The 25958-nt window shown below is 35.0% G+C and overlaps 1 protein-coding gene across 4 annotated transcripts in view; it reads left to right on the top strand.

Annotated features, from left to right (window-relative positions):
- Positions 1 to 25958, top strand: part of KIZ (kizuna centrosomal protein) — a 213162-nt gene that overhangs the window by 46853 nt on the left and 140351 nt on the right. For all 4 annotated transcript variants that reach the window (XM_074287740.1, XM_074287741.1, XM_074287743.1 and 1 more), the window contains one exon: positions 25130 to 25787. In XM_074287740.1, coding sequence (XP_074143841.1) covers positions 25130 to 25787 — 658 coding nt within the window. The remainder of the gene's footprint in view (positions 1 to 25129; positions 25788 to 25958) is intronic.

Genomic DNA, 25958 nt, shown 5'->3' with positions numbered 1-25958 from the left:
ACAGGTAAACTCCCAGGTATTTGTTTGTAGTTACTTTAAATGAAATTTCTCTATCTTTTGCTGCTAGGTTTTATTGGTAGTACATAGATATGTTGATGATTTATTTGGGTTTATTTTATAGCCTGCAACTTTTCTGAAGTTGCTCATGGTTTCCACTAGCATTTAAGATGATTCTCTAGGATTCTTTAAATATACCATCATATCATCTGGAAAGAGTAATAGTTTTGTTTCTTTGTTGCTTATTTTTATTCTTTCATTTTTTTTTCTTGTCTGATATAGATAACATTTTTGGTACAATTGATCTTATTGGGAAGGCTTCAGGTTTATCCCCATTATAGATAATACTTGTTCTTGGTTTTAGATAAATACTACATATCATTTAAAGAAAGACTTCATCAATTGCTATGCATTCTAGTGTTTTAATAGGAATAGGTGTATTTTATCAAAGGCTTTTTTTTCTACATCCATTGATATAATCATATGAGCTTGAGTTTCACAAAGCTAAAAAAAAGTCAAGCAATCAATTGCATTCATTAATACCTTCTATGTGGCTGGCATTGTATTAAATAGTTGCACTAAACACAAAGAAACACGTTATACAAGTACTTGTTCTCCAAGATCTCACAGTCTGATGAGGGAAACAACTTGCAAACGATTATGTATAAATAAGATCTAGACAGGGATATATTGGAAATAAGCAAAAGAGACAAGACACCTTGAATTAACATGGATTTGGAAAGACTTTCTGTAGAAGGTAGGATTTTAGTTAGGACTTAAAGGAAGCCAGGGAAACCAGGGGATAGGTTTAAGAAGGGAAAGAATTTTGAACACAATGGACAGCCAGTTGAAATGCTCAGGGTCAGGAGATGGATTGCCTTCTGCAAATCAGTCCATAAATATTTATTAACCATGTAATAGGTACCAAACACTGTGCTGCATTTTGAGCATAATAAAAAAGGCAGAAGATAATCCTTGATCTCAAGGAGCTCACAGTCTAATATGGGAGAAAACTTGCAAACAACTATGTATAAGTAGATTTGAAAATCATCGGCATAGAAATGATAACTGAATCCATGGGAGCTGATAAAATAAAATTATTGAGTAATATTGTGTAGAGGAAGAAGAGAAGAAGGTCCAGGACAGAACTTAAGGGAATCAGCTTGGTTAGTGGCAGCATGGCAGGATTGAAATAAAGCACAGAAGACTGAGGAGCAGTTAGAAAAGCAAGAGAAGAACCATGACATAGACAGTATCACAAAAACCTAGAGAGAAGAGAATATAAAGGAAAAGAGGATGATTGGCCATATCAGAGTTGCAGAGAGATCAAAAAGTGATGAGGCTTGAGAAAAGGCCATTAGATTTGCCAGCTAAATGATCATTGAGAACTTTGGAGGGAGAAATTTTGGTTGAATAATGAAGTCGGAAGATAGATTGTATTAAGTTCAGAAGTGAGAAAAAAGGAAGTTGAGACATTTATTTTAGATGAATTTCTAAGGGCATTATCATTTTATTTCATCATAAAAGGTAGAAGAGATAGTGGGGATAGATGGATTAAGCAAGTTTTTTGTTTTTTGTTTTTTTGAAGAGGGAGACAGAATAATGTTTATAAGCAGTGGAGAAGTAGGTAGTAGATAGGAAACAATGGAAGATAACAAAATAGGGATGGCAGAAGGGTCTTTTAAGACAAGGATCTTTTGTTCACGTAGAAGAGGTTGGCCTTGACACGAAGGTAAGGCTCGAGGTTTGGGGGAGGGGTGAAAACATTTGAAAGAACTTCTGTCATAAGTGGGATAGTGAGTTAATAAAAGAATCATCTGCACCGAGTGTTCTGTTAAGATAATATATTATTAATTTGCAGTAGACCCAATCTGAACAGTGTTTGTGATTTTTCTCTAGCTTTATTCAATAGCACATGAGTAAGAATAAAGCAGTGGATAGTGGGAATAATCAGTGTGGAGTTTGGTAGGACAAGGTTGGCAGTAGATTAAGGAGGCTAGGGAATCAAGAGAAGGATACAGTATAGACTTGAACTGGTTTACCAAGAAGTCGAGCTAGAGAAAGAAAGAAAAGCATAGTTAATGTAGGGATGATGGTCTGGGGAAGAGCTGAGGGGTGGATGGATGGGAGGTCCTGGTGAAGATAAAGAAGAGGTTTTGATGTTGCAATGCAGAGAGACAGAGATAGGAATGATAACAACTGATCAAATAAGTGAATTTCATAGTTTGTTTATGTGAAGGATGTGTCTGGGAGGTATATTTGTGGCTGATGGCAAGATTAAGGGTATAAATGATGTAGGGTAGAGGAATGTCATGGGAAACAAATAAGTTGAGGATCTAGGAAGTTAAGGTGTTTGAGAAAATAACAGTATGTATATTGAAGTCCCATAGTATAAGGGCAGGATTTGGAGAGGAAAGACTAGGAGCCAAGCACTGACATTCTTTTTTTTTTTTTTTTTTTTTTTGTTTAAATTTTATTTATTTATAAAAATTTTTGACATTATATATGCATGAGTAATTTTTTTATAACATTATCACTTGTATTCATTTTTCCAAATTATCCCCTCCCTCCCCTCCCCCTGATGACAGGCAATCCTATAAATTTTACATGTGTTACAATATAACCAAGATACAATACATGTGTGTAAATACCATTTTCTTGTTGTACATTAAATATTAGATTCCGAAGGTATAAGTAACCTGGGTAGATAGACAGTAATTCTGACAGTTTATATTCACTTCCCAGTGTTCCTTCTCTGGGTGTAGTTTTGTCTATCCATCATTGGTCAACTGGAAGTGAGTTGGATCTTCTCCATGTTGAAGATATCCACCTCCATCAGAATACATCTTCATACAACATTGAAGTGTACAGCGATCTTCTAGTTCTATTCATTTCACACAGCATCAGTTGATGTAAGTCTCTCCAAGCCTCTCTGTATTCCTCCTGCTGGTCATTTCTTACAGAGCAATAATATTCCATAACCTTCATATACCATAATTTACCCAGCCATTCCCCAATTTATGGACATCCATTCATCTTCCAGTTTCTGGCCACTACGAAAAGAGCTGCCACGAACATTTTGGCACATACAAGTACCTTTTCCCTCCTCAGTATTTCTTTGGGATATAAGCCCAATAGCAGCAATGCTGGATCAAAGGGTATGCACAGTTTGATAACTTTTTGAGCATAGTTCCAAATTACTCTCCAGAATGGTTGGATTCTTTCACAACTCCACCAACAATGTATTAGTGTCCCAGGTTTCCCACATCCCTTCCAACATTCATCATTATTTGTTCCTGTCATCTTAGCCAATCTGACAGGTGTTTAGTGGTATCTCAGAGTTGTTTTAATTTGCATTTCTCTGATCAGTAGTGATTTGGAACACTCTTTCATATGAGTGGATATAATTTCAATATCATCATCTGAGAATTGTCTGTTCATATCCTTTGACCATTTAAAAATTGGAGAATGGTTAGATTTCTTATAAATTAGGGTCAGTTCTCTATATATTTTGGAAATAAGACCTTTATCAGAACCTTTAACTGTAAAAATATTTTCCCAATTTGTTACTTCCCTTCTAATCTTATTTACATTAGTATTGTTTGTACAGAAACTTTGTAATCAAATTGTTCTATTTTGTGATCAATAATGATCTCTAGTTCTCCTTTGGTCATAAATTCTTTCCTTTTCCACAGGTCTGAGAGGTAGACTATTCTCTGTTCCTCTAAACTATTTATGATCTCATTCTTTATGCCTAAATCATTGACCCATTTTGATCTTATCTTGGTATATGGTGTTAAGTGTGGATCCATATCTAATTTCTGCCATACTAATTTCCAGTTTTCCCAACAGTTTTTTCCAAATAATGAATTTTTATCCCTAATGTTGGTATCCTTGGGTTTGTCAAAGACTAGATTGCTATAGATGTACTCTTTTTTGTCCTTTGTATCCAATCTGTTCCACTGATCGACTGGTTTATTTCTTAGCCAATACCAAATGGTTTTGGTGACTGCTGCTATATAATATAGCTTTAGATCAGGTACACCTAGACCACCTTCATCTGATTTTTTTTTTTTATTAATTCCCTTGCAATTCTCGACCTTTTATTCTTCCATATGAATTTTGTTGTTATTTTTTCTAGGTCATTAAAGTAGTTTCTTGGGAGTCTAATTGGTATAGCACTAAATAAATAGATTAGTTTGGGGAGTATTGTCATCTTTATTACATTTGCTCGGCCTATCCAGGAGCACTGAATATCTTTCCAATTATTTAAATCTGACTTTATTTTTGTGGCAAACGTTTTGTAATTTTTCTCATATGATTCCTGACTATTCTTTGGTAGATGGATTCCCAAATATTTTATACTCTCAACATTTGTTTGAAATAGAATTTCTCTTTGTATCTCTTGCTGTTGCATTTTGTTGGTGGTATATAAAAATGCTGAGGATTTATGTGGATTTATTTTGTATCCTGCAACTTTGCTAAAATTCTGAATTATTTCTGATAGCTTTTTAGCAGAGTCTTTGGGGTTCTCTAAGTATACCATCATGTCATCTGCAAAGAGTGATAGTTTGATTTACTCATTTCCTACTCTAATTCCTTGAATCTCTTTCTCGGCTCTTATTGCCGAGGCTAGCGTTTCTAGTACTATATTGAATAGTAATGGTGATAGTGGGCAACCTTGTTTCACTCCTGATCTTTCTGGAAAAGGTTCCAGTTTATCTCCATTACATATTATGCTTACTGAGGGTCGTAAATATATGCTCCTGATTATTCTAAGGAATAGTCCATTTATTCCTATATTCTAAAGCGTTTTTAGTAGGAATGGATGTTGGATTTTATCAAATGCTTTTTCTGCATCTATTGAGATGATCATATGGTTTTTATTAATTTGATTATTAATATGGCCAATTATACTAATAGTTTTCCTAATATTAAACCAGCCCTGCATCCCTGCATCCGTGCTTCCAGTCCTTGTGGTTTTTATCAGTCCAGTGTTATTTTTGAGGCTGATTTAACTAATTGGTAATGAGGGAAGAAGGGAGCTCACAAAATCGCGTATATCTTCTCCGCCATCTTGGCTCCGCCCCCTCACTGACATCCTTGAAGAAAGCAGGGGAGTATCCTAAAGATTGGTTGACAGTGGCCACTGGATTTTTGAGTGGATAGTAGATAAGGATTGAGTAAACCTCAAAGGAGGAGACTTGGATACTGAATGATGCTGGTAGGCAGAGTTTGGAAGTGTTATTTGGGAGCAAGGTATATTCCAACTGCCCTATTTCAACCACTGAGTCAGGAGGAATGAATAAAAAAATATGGGGGAGATCGAATTGCCAGTTTCAAAAAGAAAGGTTAGTAGAGACAAGAACATGGAAGTGTTATATACTCAGGAGTAGAAGCTATGCATTGGTACAACACATGCCCCATCCCCGTACTTCCTACCTAGACATCACAGCCATAACAGGGCAGTGGTACAAGTTCTCAATCTAAGAGATAGTAGTAAGAGCTAGCTGTGATATTCCAAGACTATGAGTTTCTGGATCTAGCTGTGGAAAAGGGGGAACCACAATCAGAGGGCACTAGACTGAATCAAATGCCAATCAGTTTAGTGTAGGTTTGTCTGAATAAGATCTTTATTTTTTAAATAAGCATCAAAATTCTCCATTGTACATTATTTACATTTAAATTATCTAGACTTATTTGTCTTCATCCCTCTGGATAGCTTAAATATTTGTCTTAAGTGCTCATAAATATATGTACAGTTAATGAGGGATATGGTGAAATTAAACTCTTGACAGCTTTAAAAAAATCTCACTTTTCTGTGTTCTTGCCTGTCTTTTTTCTTATAAAGATAAGTATACATCATGTTTCTGTTCATAAATCCTTTCTTGTGTTTACTTGCAGATTTTATCTGCTTTCATGATCAGTCAGTCAAAAAACATTCATTAAACTTACAAGTACCACATTAAGTACTAAAGGTACAAAGAAAGGGACAAAAAGTCTTTCCTGAGAAGGAACTCACATTCTAATGGAGGAGACACCATACAAATAATGGATAACTCCCAGATGTGTATACATAAATGAAGGTCATCTCAGAGAGAAATCAGTGAGGGAAAGGGAAGGGGGTACCTAAAAAGCCTCCTATAGAAGGTAGAAAGCAGGGAAGCTAAAAAGTTATGAGGACAAGGAAAAATATTCCTGGCAGGGGGAAGAACAAAGATTTGGGAAGTGGAATGTTGTGTCAGAGCCAGCATATAGCTTGGTCACAGATGGTCCCCAGAGGGAAGTTAAATATAAGAAAACAGAACAGGTAAAGAGAGGTAAAGTTGTGAAGGATATTAAATGTCAAATGAAATTTGATCCTGGAAGAAATGTGGAACTAGAGTTTATGGAGTAGGAATGGTGTGTAACATGCCATGGATAGATGTAACTAAACATTAAGACAGTCATTTTGGCATTTGATTGGATGATAGATTGGAATGGTAGAGAGTTTTAAGGCAGGAAGACCAAATTGAAAACTATTGCAATAGCCTTCAATGCAGGTAGATATGAAGTCCTGAATATGAATGGTAGATGAGTGAATATGAGAAAAATTCTGAAGGTAGAAACAACAAGCATGATTTGGCGAAAAATTGTGTGTAGAGGACAAAATGAGAATATGAAATCCAGGTTGATTTTGAGATTATTGGTCTGGATAGCCAGGGGGATCATAGTGTCCTCCACAGTAATAGGGAAGTATAGGAGAGGGAAAGCTTATGAGTTTGTTTGGGTGTGTTGAATCTAAGGTGCCTGTGGGTCATCTCCTTCAAAGCTATCAAAAAGGCAGTTGCTGATATGGGATTAGAACTCAGGATAGAGAGCCTGGAAATACAGATCCAGGAATCATTTCCAAAGAGATTACAAATGAACCCATGGGAGTTGATGCAATCACAAAATGAGATAGTATAGAATGAGAAAAAAAAAAAAAGGAATAAGGACAGAACCTTGGAATGGATATTCTGTGTTTGAAGATGTAGCAAGATGACTGAGGAAGATTAGTAAGAGAAGAGGAGAACCAAAGACAGCAACGTTAAAACAAAGCAACAACAAGACCCCAAAAATCTAGAGAGGAGAGAGAGTCCAAGATGAAAAGTGAGCAATGGTGTCAAATAATGTTGAAAACTCAAACAAAGATCTGAATTGAGAAAAAGTCATTAGATTTGACAATGAAGAGGTTGATAACTTTGGAGAAAGTAGTTTCATTTGAATGATGAAGTGAGATATCAGATTATAGATTACTTAAAAGAGAGGGAAGGGAGTAGAAATGTATTGTATAAACAATCTTCTCAAAGAGTTTGCCTGAGAAGGGGAGAAAGGTTGAAGGAATGGTTAGATAAAATGAGGGTATTTTTAAGAATAGGAGATTTGGTGTGGCGTCAAAGTTGGAATAAGAAAATAGTAGAGACAAGATGTTAGAGAAGACAGTGATCTATTTTGGGATCTTTTGTTCAATTAACTCCTAAATCAATATGTCTAGTTATGACTTCTTTCCAAAGAAGTCATATTTTTAACTCTCTACTGAATATCTGAATGTCTTGCAGAGCACTTCAACTCATTATGTTTAATATTGCAAATAATTTTTATTGCAATTAAAGTCTTGATTAAATTTTGCTGGCATCATCATTGTCTTAGACATTTAATCTTGAGCTCTTTTTATTAAATTCAATTCAACAGATATTTATTGATAACTTACTGTATGCAAGGCATTGTGATAAGTTCTAGGAATATAACTGCAAAAATGAAACAATTCTTATCCATACAATGTACATAAATACAAATAATTCAAAACAGTGATGGTAGGTCATGAATTGAAATATTCAATGTGCTTCCTAAATAATTCCTGGGGAAAATATTTTGCTCTGGTCAAATCAGAAAATACTACTTGACCAGAGGGACTGAATTGACTTTGAAGGGACAGAGGAATTCTGAAAGGCAGTGATAAAAAGATATGCAAATAAATACAGGCAAAAGATAGCTAGCATCTTGGATTTGGGGAGCAGGTAGAAGTTCAGTTTATAACATCAAATAAACTTTGAAAGGTAGATTGGATCAAAGTCTTGGACCATTAAATTCCAAACAAGGTTTTATATATTTCATCCAGTAGAGAAATCTTTTATAGAAAGAAGAGTGATTATTTTGGCAAATTATAAAGTTATTTTTTGACTTTTCCTTTCTCTCAATTTCCACATACAATCAGTTGCTAAATCCTGTTGACTTTGCCTCCTTGAATTTATTTTATCCTCTTTACTCCCACTGAAGTCATCCTAGTTCAGACACTTAATACCTCTTGCCTAGAAGATTGTAATAATTTCTCCCAAGGCATCTTCCTGCCTTAAATCTCTCACAATTCCAATTTGCCCTTTATACCATTACCCAGAGTTATAACTAAGACAAAACAATTTAGAAGTTCTAAGTTAACCCTATGGCCAGAGTGGCAAGTAGATATTGGTCTTTATTGGAGAAACGTGGTGGAAGGAGGAATAGAATAGCCAACTCTTCCAGCTTCTCATATAAGGTTTATATACCACTGATTAGAACTTCAAGATATAGGGAAGTTAAAGCCAGTCATTTATTGTCTTTCTCCCTGGACTAAAGCCCAACTGTGTAGGTCCCCTCTAGGCCAAATTGGAAAGAAGATGAGAAAAGAGCATTCTGGGATTGGCCCCAAAAATATAAACCTCTATAAGGGGATGAGTAAGACATGGGATAGAGGTAATGATGATGAGATTCCCTGGATTATGCCATCTATTTGCTATCTGTATCCAGACTGTCCTCAGCTTGCTTAGAATATCCCTAAGAAAGGTGAGTTGGAGACCAGCATTAAAAGACTTTTGTTGCAGAGGTAGGCACCTGTGCTGGGTATTTTACTGACAGAGTAGTAGCAGAAGCTTTCTGGTACTTTCCAGAATGGAAGAAAAAAATGGATGTATGAGGCTGGCTTTATAGTTATAGTATGTCATCTAGCCCATAATGTGTTTCCTTCAGTCAAATATTTAGTACATCACTGCTGTGGAGTAGACTGTGCTCAGTGCTGGGGATACAGAGACAAAAATGAATCAGTCTTTTTCCTCAAGGGAATTACATTTTATCAAGGGAAATAACAGGAATACATATAAATTTACATAAAATCCATACAAAGCATATGCATGGTAATTTTGGGAAGAAACCCCTACAGTTAGAGTAAACAGGAAAGGTCTTGTCTAGAAGATATACTTAAGTTGAGCTTTCAATGCAACTAGAGATTCTAAGAGATGAAAGTGAGGAGGGAATATATTCTAGGCATGAGAGACATATTCTATAAAGATATGTTGAAGGAAGATGTGATGTCTTGTGTGAGGTGGTTATTATAGTTAGGTCATAGATTGTACACAGGACAATAGTATAAATTTTCTACATACTAGGGACTAGGTAGCTTGTGGAAGGCTTTAAATATCAAATAGGGGAATTTGTTTTTGATCCGATAGTCAACAGAGAGCCATTGTAACTTACAGAACAAAACAGTGACGTATTTTAGGACTGTCAGTTTGGCAGTTATGGAGAGGTTCAGTTGGTGAGGAAACAGATTTGAGGCAGGGAGACAAATTAGGAGGTCATTGTAATAGTCAATCTAGGTAAGAGATAATAAGGACCTGAACTAGGGGAAGTAAAGAAAAATGGGACAGATGAGAGAGAGATGTCATTAAGTTAGAATTAATAAGATTTAGTAACTTTGAAAGTAAGTAGTGGAAAAAAATAAGGATTTGTAGATTACTCCTTAAATTTAAATTTGGGTGACTAAAAAGTTGGTAGTGACCTTGACAGAAATAAGGAATTTGGACTGAGGTATCTTTGTTGAAATTAAGGAACAGGAGGGGATGGAAATAATAGTGAGTTCTGTTTTGTGTAATATTCTCTCTAAAATGTAATATTTTCTGTTGAGGTTTTCTTGGGGTCTCTGGAAGCAGCCTTCATTTCAGTTCAGTAATCACCACAAGAATAGCCAGGGGTTTAAGTCCAAATCCTGTATTATCTCTTTCAAAGTCTTGTCTCCTTTCCTGGGGCCCGGTTAGCTTTCTTAGAGGCCTATCTCCTTGGTTCCGAGAGCTTAAGTTCCTGGTGCCAGTCCTTTGCCTTTTTGGCAAATTCTGGCTGAGGCTCCTCGTTTATGTGCTCTACACCAGTAGTCCTCAAACTTCTTAAATAGGGGGCCAGTTCCCTGTCCCTCAGACTGTTGGAGGGCTGGACTATAGTAAAAACAAAAACTCACACTCTGTCTTCACCCCTCAGCCCATTTGCCATAACCCCTCGGGCCCCATAAATATCCTCAGTGGGCTGCATCTGAACCAAAGGCTCTAGTTTGAGAACCCCTGTTCTATGCGGAGTATACACCAATCATTATATCACTAGGAAATCATTATTTGTGATAGGATTAAATCATTGCTAAACTAGATTTAACCATTGTCTCCCTCAATTCCACTTAGTACTTTGTTTTAAGTTCTGGCCACAGTTTTGGACATGCATATTTAGTTTTAAGATGCCTATGGGACATTCAGTTTGAATTGCCTGGTATGTGATTGATGATGAACTTAGGAGAGAGGTGATGAACTCAGGAGAGAGATAAAGGCAGACATATAAGTTTGAGAATCCTAAGTATAGATGAAAATAAATTTAAACCCCTGGGAGCTATTTAGGTCATTAAAAGAATGTAAATTGGGAAGAGAGTACAAGATAGAACCTTGAAGTATAGCCTTGTAGTGTCCAGACTAGCTCTCTGGAGGATCTTGGGACCAGTCTTGGTCTTAGTGGAATGGGCAGGAGAGCCACCAGGAGGATGGTCAAAGATGGAGTCTCTCATTTTCAGTCCTCAGGTCTTAAATACCTCAGTATTATTACATCATTACAGCACATTAAGTATGTGCCAACTAGAGTGATTACATCATTACAGTACTCTTAAGTATGTGTGAACTAGAGAATCTTATCTCATCAATCACACTGAGTAAAAGTGCTAACTATAAGCACCCTGCTGTAAGTATCCCTTCAAGAAGAACACAGGTGGTCACACCCTCCTTGATTTCTCAGGAAGAGAGGTAAGAACACCAAAGGGAAATGGGGAGCCAAACTAGACATTGTTAGCAGGTTTCCTCTTGGTCTTATACCTTACCCAGAGTTTTCCCAGTATCTACAGCCCTCTATATAGCCTCATTTAGAAGTCTAGCAAAATAGGTTGAAAGATAGTTAGAAAGGCTGGGAGAGATCCAAAAAATTACTGTCACAAAAACTACAGAGAGCAAAAAAGTATCCAGAAGGAGAGGATAATAATAGCATTAAGATGTTGCGAAGGATTAGAAAGATCAGGATTGAGAAAAGGCCACTGGATTTGTTAATGAAGAGATAATTGATAATTTTGAAGAGACCAATTTCAGTTGAATGAAATTCAGATGCTATATAGATTCTAAAGGATTGAGAAATGAAAAGGAAGTTGAGGCATTATGAGAGTAGATAACTTTTGCCATTAATGTTGACTGAATTGGGAGAGGCCATGCCTTGCTGAGGCCCACTGGGCCTCATCACTCTTCATTGCCTGATGTCTCTCTCCTAGAGGAGATCAGCCTCACCCTTTTATCTTCATTTTAAGCTGTTCCATGACAAACTGAAGAGATGTTGACAAAAGGCTGTGCTGTGTTCCTCACTGGAAGGAAATAGAGGGCTTGACAACCTGTGTTCTACTTGAAGCGGAGATAATTGATTAGCAAGGAGAATCTATACAAGAATAGCAAGTCGCTTATGTGGCTCCCCATTCACAGTATCCTATATTTGGCGCATGCCTAGTATAATTAGCACATGCCCAGTGTGCTATAGTGATGCAAGTGTACTTGTAATATTTAAGGCTGAAAGAACTTGAAATAAGTGGACTCCATGTTTGACCATCCATGTGAGTCCCACTTCTTCACTCCTCTCCTAAGATCAAGGACTCAGGCTAGTACCAAGATCCTACAATTACATTACATTTTATTTCAAAACATATGCATGGATAATTTTTCAACATTGACTCTTGGCAAAATCTTGTGTTCCAATCTCCCCCCACTTCCTCCCACTCCCTTCCCTAGATGGCAAGTAATTCAATATATATTAAACATGGTAAAGATATTTGTTAAATCCAATATATGCATGCATATTTATACAATTAACTTGCTGCACAAGAAAAATTCTATCAGAAAGGAAAAAATGAAAAAGAAAATGATATGCAAGCAAATAATAGCAAAAAAGAATGAAAATACTATGTTGTAATCCATGCTCAGTTACCACAGTCCTCTCTCTGGGTGTAAATGGCTCTCTTCATCACAAGATCATTGGATCTGGCTTGAATCATTTCATTATTTAAAAAGAGCCATGTCCATCAGAATTTATCATCATATAATCTTATTGTTGCCCCGTATAGTGATCTGCTTCTGCTCATTTCACTTAGCATCAGTTCATCTAAATCTCTCCAGGTCTCTCTGAAATCATCCTGCTAATCGTTTCTTATAGAACAATAATATTCCATAACATTCATATACCATAACTTATTCAGCCATTCTTTAACTGATGTATGCCCACTCAGATTCCAGTTTCTTGCCATTATAAAGAGGGCTGTCACAAACATTTTTGCACATGTAGGTCCCTTTCCCTCCTTTAAGATTTTTTTTTAACATTTTGATAGCCCTCTGGACATAGATCCAAATTGTTCTCCAATTCTCCAGAATGAATGGATCAGGATGCGATATTTTATTTTATTTTTTATTTTTTTTAAATTTTTTTTATTTTATATTTATAACATTTTTTGACAGTACATATGCATGGGTAATTTTTTACAGCATTATCCCTTGCACTTACTTCTATTCAGATTTTTTTCCCTTCCTCCCCCAACCCCCTCCCCCAGATGGCAAGCAGTCTTATATATGTTAAATATATTACAGTATATTCTAGATACAATATATGTGTGTAGAACCGAATTTTTTGTTGCACAGGAAGAATTGGATTCAGAAGGATGCGATATTTTACAGGAGAGTTCATCCCATTCATATTCACAGTTAAGATTCCTAACTTTATTTCCCACCATCCTATTTCTTCCCATTTACACTTTTCTTTCACCTTTCACCATTTCCCTCCTCATCAGTGTTTTGCTTCTGATCCCCACCTTCTTCAATTTGCCCTCCTCTTGATCAGCTAACCTCCCTTTCTTATTATCCTTTTTCCCTCCCTTCTATTAGCTTCCCCCCTTACCTTCCCATCCTGTCTCCCTATAGGGTGAAACAAATTTCTATACCAAACTGAGTATGTATGTATATTATTGGTTCTTTGAATCAAGTCTGTTGAGATTAAGGTTCAAACAAAACTCATCCCCCTTCCTTCTTTTCCTTTATTGTAATAGATCTTTTGTGCTTCTTCATGTAGTATAATTCACTCCATTTTACCTCTTCTTTTTTATTATCACAATAAAAGCACTATCTATGTATACTCTTTCTAACTGCCCAGAGAAGGAAGATACAGTTCTCAAGACTTACAAATATGATTATTTCATGTTGGGATGTGTTGGGACCCTGGATCTCTTAGAATGAGCCAGAGTCAGGATAATTAAAAGTCTTTATTCTTGGTCTTTTGTGGTCGAGGTCAGGGATTAGATCTAGCAATCTCCACATCTCCTTCCTCTTTCTCCATGGCCAGGAGAATGAATCAATTTCCTCCTACTACTCCACCCACTCATGTCACTTCCCGTTCTTTGTCCATACCCACCGATCCAGCCAGCGGAGAATAGTTGGGGAGGGTCATCCTTCAAACATGTTAATAGAGAATTGTCCAATTGGCAATTAGCCTCACATGCTCCATTATCCAAGTGCATTTGCTCAGTTCTAGCCCTCTACATCAATGTAAACATTTTAACCTTTAAAAATAATTTTTAATCTTAAAAATTTACCTTTTTATGCTTTTCTTGAGTTATATAATTAAAGGTCATATTTTCTTTCAACTCTGATCTTTTCATCAGACATATTTCATTGAATGTCTATCTTTGTCCCTGAAATTAATGCTCAGTTTTGCTGGGAAGTTGTTTCTTAGTTGTAGTCCAAGATCTTTTGCTTTCTTAAATATCATATTTCAGGCCCTCTGATTCCTTAATGTGAAAAGTGTTGGGTCCTAGGTAATTCTGATTGTGGCTCCTTGATATTTAAATTGTTTCTTTATGGCTACTTGAAATATTTTCTTCATCTGATAATTCTGGAATTTGGCTATAATATTCCTTGGAGTTTTCATTTTGGGGTCTCTTTCAGAGGTTGATTGATAGATTCATATAATGACAATATTACCTTCTGGTTCTAGGATATTAGGGACAGTTTTCCTTAATGGGTTTTTGAAAGATGTTGCCCAAGCTGTTTGTTTTTTTTTTTTTTAAATCATGGTTTTCAGGTAGTCTAGTAATTCTTAGATTATCTCTTCTTGACCTATTTTTCCAGGTTGGTTGTTTTTTCAGTGAGGTATTTTACATTTTCTTCTATTTTTGCATTTTAAAAAAAATTTTCTTTGAGTGATTCTTGTTGTCATGTTGAATCATTCACTTCCATTTGTTCAATTCTAATTTTAGTGAATTATTTTCTTCAGTTAGCTTTTTTACTTCCTTTTGCCTTTGGTCAATTATTTTTGCATTTAACCAATTCTGTTTTTTAAGGAGTTATTTTCCTTCAGTATATGTTGTTTTCTTCAGTCAATTTCTGTGCTTCCTTTTCCAAGTTGTTGACTTTCTTCCCCCAAACTTTCATAATTCTCTTGTATAGCTCTCATTTATTTTCCTCATTGTTCTTCTCTCTCTCTTTTAAGATTTTTTTTTGAGCTCTTCCAAGAGAAAGGCTTTTGAGCTTGTGACCAGTTCATATCTCCCTTTGAGGCATTTTACCATTGCTGTCCTCTTCTGGGCTCGTGTTCTGCTCTTCCCTTTTGCCAAAATAGCTTTCTGTGGTCAGGACTCTTTTTTTTTTGTTCATTTTAAAACTTGAGCTCTGCTCCTGGGGCACAGAGGAAATTGTCCTAAGCTTCTTTTGCAGGAGGACAGGGACCTCTCACTGACTTTCTGTTGCTTTGAAGCTAGGGATGCTGCAGGCTTTCCCACTGCACTGGGTTGGCCTCACCAAATTCCACTTGTTATGTAAAATTTTGGGGACTCACAATTTGTCTTCTGTGGTTAAGTTGAAGTCTTAGCTGGATCCATTGGTTCTGTGAACCAGGTCTGAGTAACCAATGCTGCCTTTGGCTAAGACTTTTCCTGCTAGATTCCTCATGCTAGGCCTTCCTACTTTGATCTTTCCCATGCAATACAGTACTGGGCTACATTCTTCCCTGCCTAATTGAGACAGAGCTCTCTTGGAGTTCTTCCAATATATCTTAAGCTGGAAAATTATTGCACTCTGATTGGTGAGTTCTGTCACTCCAAAATCTGTTCAGAGGCTTGAATCTAGCATTGAATCTGAAGGAAGCTGGTGATGATGTCCTGGCTTCTTGCTACCATTCTGACTCCACCTCTTTAACATTCTTGTGTTTTAAATTTTAGTTTTATTGGGGAATAGCTGAAAAAGTATATGAATATATGAATGTAATGGAATGTTATTGTTCTATAGAAATAATGAGCAGGCTGATTTCAGAGAGGCCTGGAGAAACTTACATGAAGTGATGCGAAGTGAAGCATACAGTAACAGTGAGATTATGTGATGATCAATTGTAATGGTCTTCAAGAAGAAGGTGATTCAGGCCAATTCCAATTTCAGGTCCTCCTGACTTGAGGTCTGGTGCTCTATCTACTACATCAACTAGCTGCCCCTACCATAATTTTTTTTAAAGTTGATCCTATTTCATGATCACCTTCTCTCATTTGTTATCTCTTTCCCTTTAGAGATTTACTTTTTAGTTCCACTTTCTGTGTTGATTTTATCTCCTTTTATAATTTTCACCTTCTGTGGTTTTTTTCTTTTCTACTGGTCCAATAGATTTCTGCTTCTACACTTTAACTAATTCCATAGACTAGTTTTTAAAATTTCTTTTTTTTGGTGCTTCTTTCTAAAAGAATTTCTCTAAAAGAATTCTTTCTAAAAGAATTATTATCCATCTTCTCTTTTTGTCTGCTTTATACCCTCATTTTCTGATTTATGACCTCTAAAATTATCTAGACTTTTTATATTCTTTTTATTCCTCATGTAATAAATCTGCATAGTCATCCTAGATAATTTCTCTCACTTTCTTGTAGAGCTTGCCTGATCTCCCCTTGTTCCCCTCCCCCAGAATATTGCCAATTCTTGCAGGTGTCAGAGAGGACATTGCTTTATGATAGAGCATATCCCCATCTCAACCCCACTCATATACATCCCTGTTTATATAGCCCACTACTTGTCTCTATTCTCCCCAGTTATATTTCTTTCCTCATTTATTTCAAAATCTCAACTCCCCAAATGCCAGATGTCCTTGCCAAGAAGTTCTACCTCTCCCTAGTCAATGTAAGACAAGTGGATTTTTGATGTACCAAGCCCTTCCAGACTATAGCTAGGACAAATTCTGAGTTTCCCTGTACAGAATATCTCTTTTCACTCATAAAAACATTTATCAATGGAACCCCTTCCTATTATCAAAGCAAGGCTTCCTACCTTTCTATTTTTTTAAATTCTTAATTCCTCTTCCTTACCCACTCCCCCAAAGTCTGTTTTCTTACTGAGATTACAGGTGTTACTTTCTTTTCATCTCTAACTCTCATTTTGACCTGGGCACATGACCCAATCCTCTCAATTCCTCTCCTTCTTGTCTCTTCATGTACTTTTTCATATTGTTTCTTTGTTATTGAAGGTTAATCTTTTTTCTTTCTTCTTTTAAAATTATTTTATTATTTTCTTTTTTATTAACGTTTAAAATACACATTCTTTATGAATCATATTGGGAAAGAAAAACCAAAACAAAAGGGAGAACTCATGAGAGAAAAAAAAAAGTGAAAATAGCATGTTGCCAATTTACATTGAATCTAATTCACAGTTCTCTTTCTGGATGCAGATGGTGTTTTCCATTTAAAGTTTATTGATATTGCCTTGGATCACTGAGCTGCTGAAAAGAAGTCTTTCTTAGTTGATCATAGTACATTCTTGCTGTTACTATGAAGAATATATTTCTGGTTTTGCTTTTTTCAGCATCAGTTCATGTAAATCCAGGGTTTTATAAAATCAGCTTGTTCAATTTTTATAGAACAATAATATTCTATTACTTTCTTATACCATAATTTATTCAGCCATTCCCCAATTAATGGACATCTATCTATTTATTTTCCAATTCTTTGCCAGCATGAAAAAGGGCTGCTATAAGCATTTTTGCCTATTTGGGTCCTTTTTCCTCCTTTATGATTTTCTTGGTATACAGACCTAGGAGTGGCACAGTTGATTCAAAAGGTATGCACAGTTTGATAGTCCTTTGAGCATAGTTTGAAATTGCTTTCCAGAATGGTTGAATCATTTCACAATTCCACCAACAATGCATTAGTGTCCCAATTTACTATATTTCCTCCAATTTTTATCATTATATTTTCCTGTCATCTTAGTCAATGTGAGAGAAGTGGTACCTCAGAGTTGTTTTCTCTAATCAATAGTGATTTAAAGCATTTTTCATATGACTGTAGATGGCTTTAATTTCATCATCTGAAAATTGTTCATATTTTTTGACCATTTATCAATTGGGGAATGATTTGTATTCTTATAAATTTGACATAGTTCTTTATATATTTTAAAAATGAGGCCCTTATCAGAAATGGTGGTTATAAAATTTTTTTCTCCCAGCTTTGTACTTCTCTTTTAATCTTGTTTGTGTTGGTTTTGTTTGTGCAAAATCTTTTCAATTTATTTGCATTTTATAATGTTCTCTAGTTCTTTGGTCATAAATTCCTCCCTTTTCCAAAGATCGATCTGATAGGTAAACTATCCCTTGCTCTCCTAATTTGCTTATGGTATCACCCTTTATATCCAAATCATGCATTCATTTTGACTTTATATTTTTGTGGGGTGTGACATGTGGGTCCACATCAAGATTCTATCTAACACATTTTCCAGTTTTCCCAGAAATTTTTGTGAAATAACGAGTTCTTATCCTAGTTACTGACTTTTGTATCATATATATTTAGCCTATTCCACTGATCTACCACCTTATTTCTTAACCAGTAACAAATAGTTTTGATGACTGCTGCTTTAGAATTTTAGATCCTAATATGGCTAAGCCACCATTCTTTGTATTTTTTTTCATTACTTCCCTTGTTTTTCTTGACCTCTTATTCTTCCAGATGAACTTTTTTAAAGTTATTTTTTCTAGTTGCATAAATGATTTTTTGGCATTGGATTCATGGGGTGCTGAACAAGTAGACCGATTTAGGTAGAATTGTCCTTATTGAGTTCCTTGTAATTAGTCTTTCTTGTTTACCTTATATTTCTCTTGGATTTTGTAATTCAATTTTTCTGTAAGGTTCAGGTTTTTTTGCAACAAAATTCTAAGTCTGGCAATTTATTAAATATTGATTTTTTTCCATTTAAGGATTGTGCTTAACTTTGAATATAAAGTTTTCAAGTAAAAACCTAGTTCTTTTGCTCTTTCATATATAGTGTTGTGTCATGATGTCTTTGTGTGGCACTAGGATTTTTGGTGATTCTAGTTGGGGCTCGAAGTTTCAATGTATTGGATGCATGGGTCACAGGTACCCCTAGGAGAAAGGCAAGAATGAATTCAGTAGAGTTGTTTTTAATAGAGGGAAAAAAAAGCCAGATTTCTTAGGACATTCACCTCATTTTGGAATACTAATAATACATATTTGCAAAAAGACTATCATTAAAAAATGACTTCTTATATATGAGTATCAGTTGCTGAGGATCAAGGAATACCTTTATAAGATGTTTCCAATTAAATCAGCATATGCTCTGGCACTCATTTTCTTCATTAAAAATAGAGGAAAAATGAGATCTTAACATTATCATGAATGAGAAAAAAAACATATGAGAGTAGCCATAAACTTGTAAACTTCACAGATATATCACATCATGAGCACTCTGTTTCGGAAAAGTAGTTGTAGGCATTAGACCACTAAGTAATAATAAAAAAAAATAGAAGATTACATTTTTTTTGACAAGAGAAAAACATTTTGAGAGATATTCATCAATGATCTGTATATATGTAGCGAGACTATCAAATTTTTAGATAAAAGATTTGCTTCAATAAATAATTTGCAAGGAAAATGGGAAATCATCAACAGATATAGTGACACCTATTATAAAAGTTATTGTAAAACTAGACCACCATAAATTTATTTCTATAGCAAGAAGACATAAAAAAACAAAAACAGTGACTTATTCTGCAACCATTTGGTTTACTTGTCAAACAGAGAGAGATAGTGGTCAAAAACATTGATGTAGAATTTTGAATTTGTATCAAAATCTTACAAAAGATATATATATACAGAATCTTCTGATTCTGAGTAGTATCATCTCATAAAAGCATAGAGAAACAGTAGAGGGTAAAACTAGTTTAATAAATCTTGGCAAGAAATTAGCCTCAGGTCAGTCAACCCAAAGACACTAAGGATGAATACAGAACAATGAATAGAAAAAAATGGAAAATATGTTTGATTACGATAATAAACAATTTTCAACATCAAGGACAATAGAACCACACCATACTTGGACCCTGGGATCACTTTCTCAGATGTATCTGTAGGAAAATTGGGAAAAGCTGTCAGAACAGACCAAGTTCACATTGAAAAGATTCATGATGGAAGAAACATAATTTTGAGAGTGCTGAGAGGTCAGTATGTGAAATATCTAAAGAAAGGGACAATACCAAATATGTAGGGGGAAAAATCTTATATTTCTTTAATACCAAAAAATGGTTACCAATGATTATCAATGACTATCAACCCATATGCCTCTTACCTCTGCATAAGTCTTTACAGTAGTCATCTATATGCACAAATCAAAGGTACCCTCCGTTAGCTTATAATTAGGGGACAACCATGCTTTTTCACAAATGATATTCAAATGATTTGTCATATCTTTACTGTTTCATAGCTGGGATAAACAGTATTTCATTGTGGTTTGCCACCGTCAGATATTACAAATAATAAGGATCATAGGATTGAGTGTGGATGAGTAGAGGCACTACCTGAATATTTTTTTAGATAATATTATTATATGACGTACTAACATGAGATCATTTTACAGTGAAATTCTATAGGATGTTTTACAAAACATGATATTAAATCCTGATTTTACTTTAGATAATATCAATTTGTGTATATATATTCTTCAATTAATTTAAGGATGATGTTTAGTTACTCTGTCATGTCTGACACTTCATCACCCTATGACATACTAATTGTCCATGGGTTTTCTTAGCAGATACTAGAGGGGTTTTCCATTTCCTACTTCACTCCTTTTTTATAGATGAGGAAACTGGGGCAAACAGGGATAAATGATTTGCTCAGGGTTACAGCTGGTAAGCATCTGAGAACAGATGTGAATACAGGAAGATGAGTCTTTTTGATGCCAGGTCTGGTGCTCTATCCACTGCACCACATAGCTGCCCTATATTAAACTGGAACAAGCAGCAAGTAAAATACTTGGCAGAGTTTGTTTTATTCAGTATGCAAAGGGAACTTAGAAACATCTCATAGCATAGTATAGGCATCTCATATTCCAGTGTTCATGAAAAGAATCTTAATTCATGTACCAATATGTATTATAGAGGATAAGAAGAGAGATATTCTATGAAGAACTGATATAAATCCAATATGATCATAGTGAAAATTTTTGTTAACATTTTGTTGTAGTGTTTTTGTCAGAAGTACCCATGTAGAATGCTGAAGTAAGTGCTTTAACAGTTCCCAGATTCAGTCTCTGGAGTTTTGATTTATAGGATGAAGCTACAAGATGAAAAAAAAAAATCCCCGCATTGGTATTGTCTTAAGAAGTACCAACCTCAGTCATTTACCCCCTCCCAGGCAGGATCTTGAAAGAAGCAATATCATTAAAGGAGTTTTGTAGACTGTTTTCTTTCTCAATTATTGAAAATAATTTATGTAGTATGAGTATTAATTGTCCTCAAAAATTTGATAGAATTCACCTGTAAATCCCATCAGGATCAGGATTTTTTTTGCATGTTTTTTATATTAATTTAAGTATTTTATATTTTTGTAGTGACTCCTTTTAAAGGATCCTTTTTATTATTATATAATTATGGATAGTAATTTCTGATAATTCTCTAACTTTTTTCAATTTTTATTTTAATGATTTGATTTTTCTCCCTTCTTAATTAGGTTTCTTTGGGTTTATCTTTTCAGTAATTCCTGTTTTTAGTTTAATAATTCTATAGTTATTTTTGTTTCCAATTTATACATTTCTTTTTAAATATTCAAAATTTCTTATTTTGTAATTATTTTGGATGTTTATTTTTTGTTTTCTAATTTTTATAATTGTACATTAAGTTAATTAGCCTTCTCTTTTCCCATTTTGTACATGTTTATTTTCACAATTATAATTTTTCCTTTAAGAACTGCAAAATTGGACCCAGTTACTGCAGTTATTGGAATGAGGCCTCCTTGAATTCATAGAGTTTTAAAATGAAAGTTTTTTCCTACACACTTTAGTTATTTCATTTTGTGGCAGATATCTCTCTAAGTGAGTGATTAAGTTATAATTTCATATGTGTACACTAGAGAAGGAAAAAGATTTAGGTATATTCAGAAACCTTTCGTGTCCTGAAGAGATTTGTTAAAGGACATTCTTTATAGCTGACTGGAAATAGTGATGGGATACTACTGGCTTCCAAATCTGTATCCATATTGTAGCAGTAAAAAGATTATTCCTTAGATTGTGGTAGTGGTAGGAAGTTCTAAAGATAAATTTACACCTTTTCTTCTTTGTATAGAAAAGTACTACCTCATCATGCTTCCTACTGTTTTATTGTTATTGTTGTTGCCTTTTGGGAGAAAATAATTTCAAGTTGGTGATTGATGAGAACAAATAATTATCTACTACCTTTGCTGGGCAAGTCACTTAAACCTCTTTTTGTACACTAGGCAGTGAGATGGTTTAGTGGATAGAGCACTGGCCCTGAAGTCAAGAACATCTGAATTTAAATGTGGCTTCAGATACTTACTAGTTATGTGACCCTGGACAAGTTATTTAACCTTGTTCTTTTAGTTCCTCATCTCTAAATGAGCTAGAGACAGAAATGGCAAACCATTCCATTACCTTTACTAAGGAAACCCCAGAGGTGGTCATGGAGAGTCAGACACAACTGAAACATAATATATACCAGGTTCTAGAAGGTTTGCTAGACCCAGAAGGATATTTTATCTTTGGTATTGCTGTTGGGAAAAGAGGGGAAATTTTCTTGTTTAGTTATAGGAATGAAAGCAAGAATGAGTCAATAAACACTTATAAATACATGCCAATTTCTTGCCAAATGCCCAGAGAATGGCCTTGAATTATTTTATGAAATCAGTCTGGGATTCTACACATGAAATGCTTTCACAAGTTTCAAAAGAGCATAAATTTCCCATACACCATCTTTTAAGAAAGAGATAAAGGCTCAATTTTTAAAATTTAGTTACTTATATGTGTACATATATTTTCAGTAGCAAAAAAGAGTAATTCATTTTCTTTTCTCAAAATGATAAATAATAGCACTTACAGATATGAAAATGTAAGACGCAAAACCATATCTTTATACACATAGTAAGGAGGGGCAAAAAAGCAGAGAAAAGGCATATGATAAGCATTTCACAAGTTAAAGTTTTGTGGGCCTTCCTCAGTTGCTTTAGTTATGTTTCAGGAGTTATGACATATAGTCTCATCATTGTCATTTTTTCCACATGGTTTGTACAGTTCCTTTAATTATGATATTACAGTAAATGTTTATTTGGCAGTTACTATATGCTAAGCATTATGCTAAACATTGGGGATACAAATAACAAAAATAAGCTCCCTTCATTTAAGGAGTACAGTCTAAAAGCTTGAGGGGTAGAATATACAAAAGGAAGCTGAAAAGAGGAGGAAGAGTGCTAGAGAATATCTGATGAGAAGACATTATGAAGAGATGATGGAAATTAAACCAAGCAAAGCAACAATTGACAAATGAAGAGATGTCTGGAAATTTTTTTTTTAATTTTTTATTATATATATATATTTTATAATATTATCCCTTGTATTCATTTTTCCAAATTATCCCCCCTCCCTCTATTCCCTCCCCCCGATGACAGGCAATCCCATACATTTTACATGTGTTACAATATAGTCTAGGTACAATACATGTGTGTGAATATCATTTTCTTGTTGCACAATAAACATTAGAATCCGAAGGTACATGCAACCTGGGCAGGAGATGTCTGGAATTTTGAACCCTCTATGTGAAGAGTGTTTTTGCTCCACCCTCTAGTCCTTCAGTCATAGAGGCAGAAGCTACCAAAGGTACTGGTGAGGTAGTAAAACTGAAGCAATATACATACTGTGTTTCCCCGATAATAAGGCACTGTCTTATTATTTTTTTTTTTTTTGGACAGAAAAACACCAGAGGGCTTATTTTAGGGGAGGGCTTATTTTAATGAACATTGACAGCAATTTTAATAAACAGGTAAATGTGAACCAAAAAAAATGTACCTTTATTCAATAATGATCATGTCATCTTCTTCAACAACATCGTCATAAGTGTGCATACCCTGAATTCCGTCCTGGATGTCTTGCGCCTCCATTTCCTTCAGAAGAAGTGGACCCAATCTGTCATGTCCAGCAATATCACTGCTGCAGCTCTGATTGGATGCCCCTCCGAGGTGTGCGCTTCCCCCGGGGAAGGGACGGTGCATACAGAGGGTACTGAAATGTAGTGTGTAGCACAGGGGATCACCTTCACTATAGTAGCAATCTCAATAGGGCTTTTTTTCGGGGGAGGGCTTATTTTAGAGGAATCTTACACAGTAAGGGGAGGGCTTATTTTTGGGATAGGTCTTCTTATCGGGGAAACACGGTAGTGATACATTTCCTGGTGATGAAATAATGGAGTTGTGAGCAAAAATGTTTGTAGCAGCTATTTTTATATTGGCAAGGAATTGGAAATTGAGTGGATGCTCATCAGATGGGGAATGAGTGAATAAATTATTACATATGAATGTAATGGAATATTATTGTTCTATGAGAAATAATGAATTGGTCGATTTTAGGAAAGCCTAGAAAGGTTTACGTGAACTGATGCTGAGTGAAATAAACAGAACCAGGAAAGCATCGTACATAGTAACATGAAGATCATGAGATGATCAATTATAATAAACTTAACTCTTCTCAGCAATGCAGTGATCCAAGACAATTCTAATATACTTGGGATATTAAATATCAGTTGCATCCAGAAAGAGAGAGAGAGAGAGAGAGAAAGATATGGAGACTGAATGTATATTGAAGCATATATACTATTTTCACTTTTTTTTTTTTTTTTGGCTTCCCCTTTGTTTGTTTTTTTTTTGTTTTGTTTTGGTTTTTTGTTTTTTTGTTCTGATTGTACTTTCCTAACATGACAAATATGGATATACTTTTAGAGTCATTGTGCATATATAACCTATATCAGATTTATTTGTTCTCTAAAAGTGCTTATCAAATTTTATAATAGAAGGTGTTTTGAAGGTGTTAGTGCAATTTTAAGATTTACTAATAGCTATTATTATTGTTGTTATAATGCAATTGATGATAATAGCCACCGTTTAAGCTAATAAAGCTTAAAACTGCATTAAGAGTTTGTGGATGTTCTATATTACATGTAATAAAAATATATGTCCTTTAAAATACCATTTTGGGTCACTAGTTTAATTTGCTTTTGAAAATCTGGATTTCAAGTTTTTTAATTAATGCTCACTTCCTTAGAGTTGAATTTTATAAAATATTTTCCTTTTCTGTATCGTTTTTATTTTATAGAAGCAAAATTTTTTTGAATGTGATATGTACTATTTTAATTATTCTTATAGTATGACATGACATTGATTTTGAAAACAGCACAGTTGTTTTATACAAGATGTGTTTAACTTTAAACTTCTTTTTAGGTTCTGCAAGTTGTGAAGCCATTAGGAATTAACCCAGGGACAGTCATGTCAAGAGGATTGTATCATCCAGCAACAATCTTTATGGGCCGCCAAATGTCAGCAATCTCAAGCACTGGAGATTTCAGTACACAGTGGAAATCTTCCCAGCCCACAAAGAGCTTTTCAATTTCTGACCCACATTCATGCCAACAGACAGCAGAGAAAAGTAATGTGACAGACAGCTGTGGAGTACAAATGAATAGTGATACACAGTGCTTAAATAAGTCTGACAAAATAGACGGAAAGACATCTCTCCAGATTGGTGAGAAAATGCCAGTCACATCTCCAGCATTGTCTGAGCTTGAACAAACTCATTGCTTAAAGATAGTAAGCAGCACAAATAATGGCAAGAGTCATTTACCCCAAAGCAAAAAGTCTACAAAACTCAGTTCTCTGTTACAGGGAAGATTAAGTCCAGAGCACACAGCTGCTGATTTAAAGGGTGACAATTGTTACATATCAGAGGGATCACAAGAAGGAACAGTGACACAGGGAAATACTGAAAGAAAGAAAGAAGGAACTAATAAGCAGCCAGCTCTACTGGTACCTGTCTCTGAATGTAATACATCTGAAAATGTACATTCAGAAGAAAATCATTGTGCTTGGGAAGCTCTGTCAGGTTAGAACTTTGAACGTGTGCATGTATGAATGTGTGTGTGTGTGTGTGTGTGTGTGTGTGTGTGTGCAGATGTACGCTCTTTCTGTATTGGCTAAGTATAATGAGGAATAGAGTAAGCTTTATAATAATATTTCATCAGTGAAAGAGGCAGGAAGTGGACAGTTTGTAGTT

Source organism: Sminthopsis crassicaudata, chromosome 2 (assembly GCF_048593235.1).
Source record: "Sminthopsis crassicaudata isolate SCR6 chromosome 2, ASM4859323v1, whole genome shotgun sequence".
In the NCBI taxonomy this organism is placed as follows: domain Eukaryota; kingdom Metazoa; phylum Chordata; class Mammalia; order Dasyuromorphia; family Dasyuridae; genus Sminthopsis; species Sminthopsis crassicaudata.
This window is presented reverse-complemented; position numbering and strand designations above follow the sequence as displayed.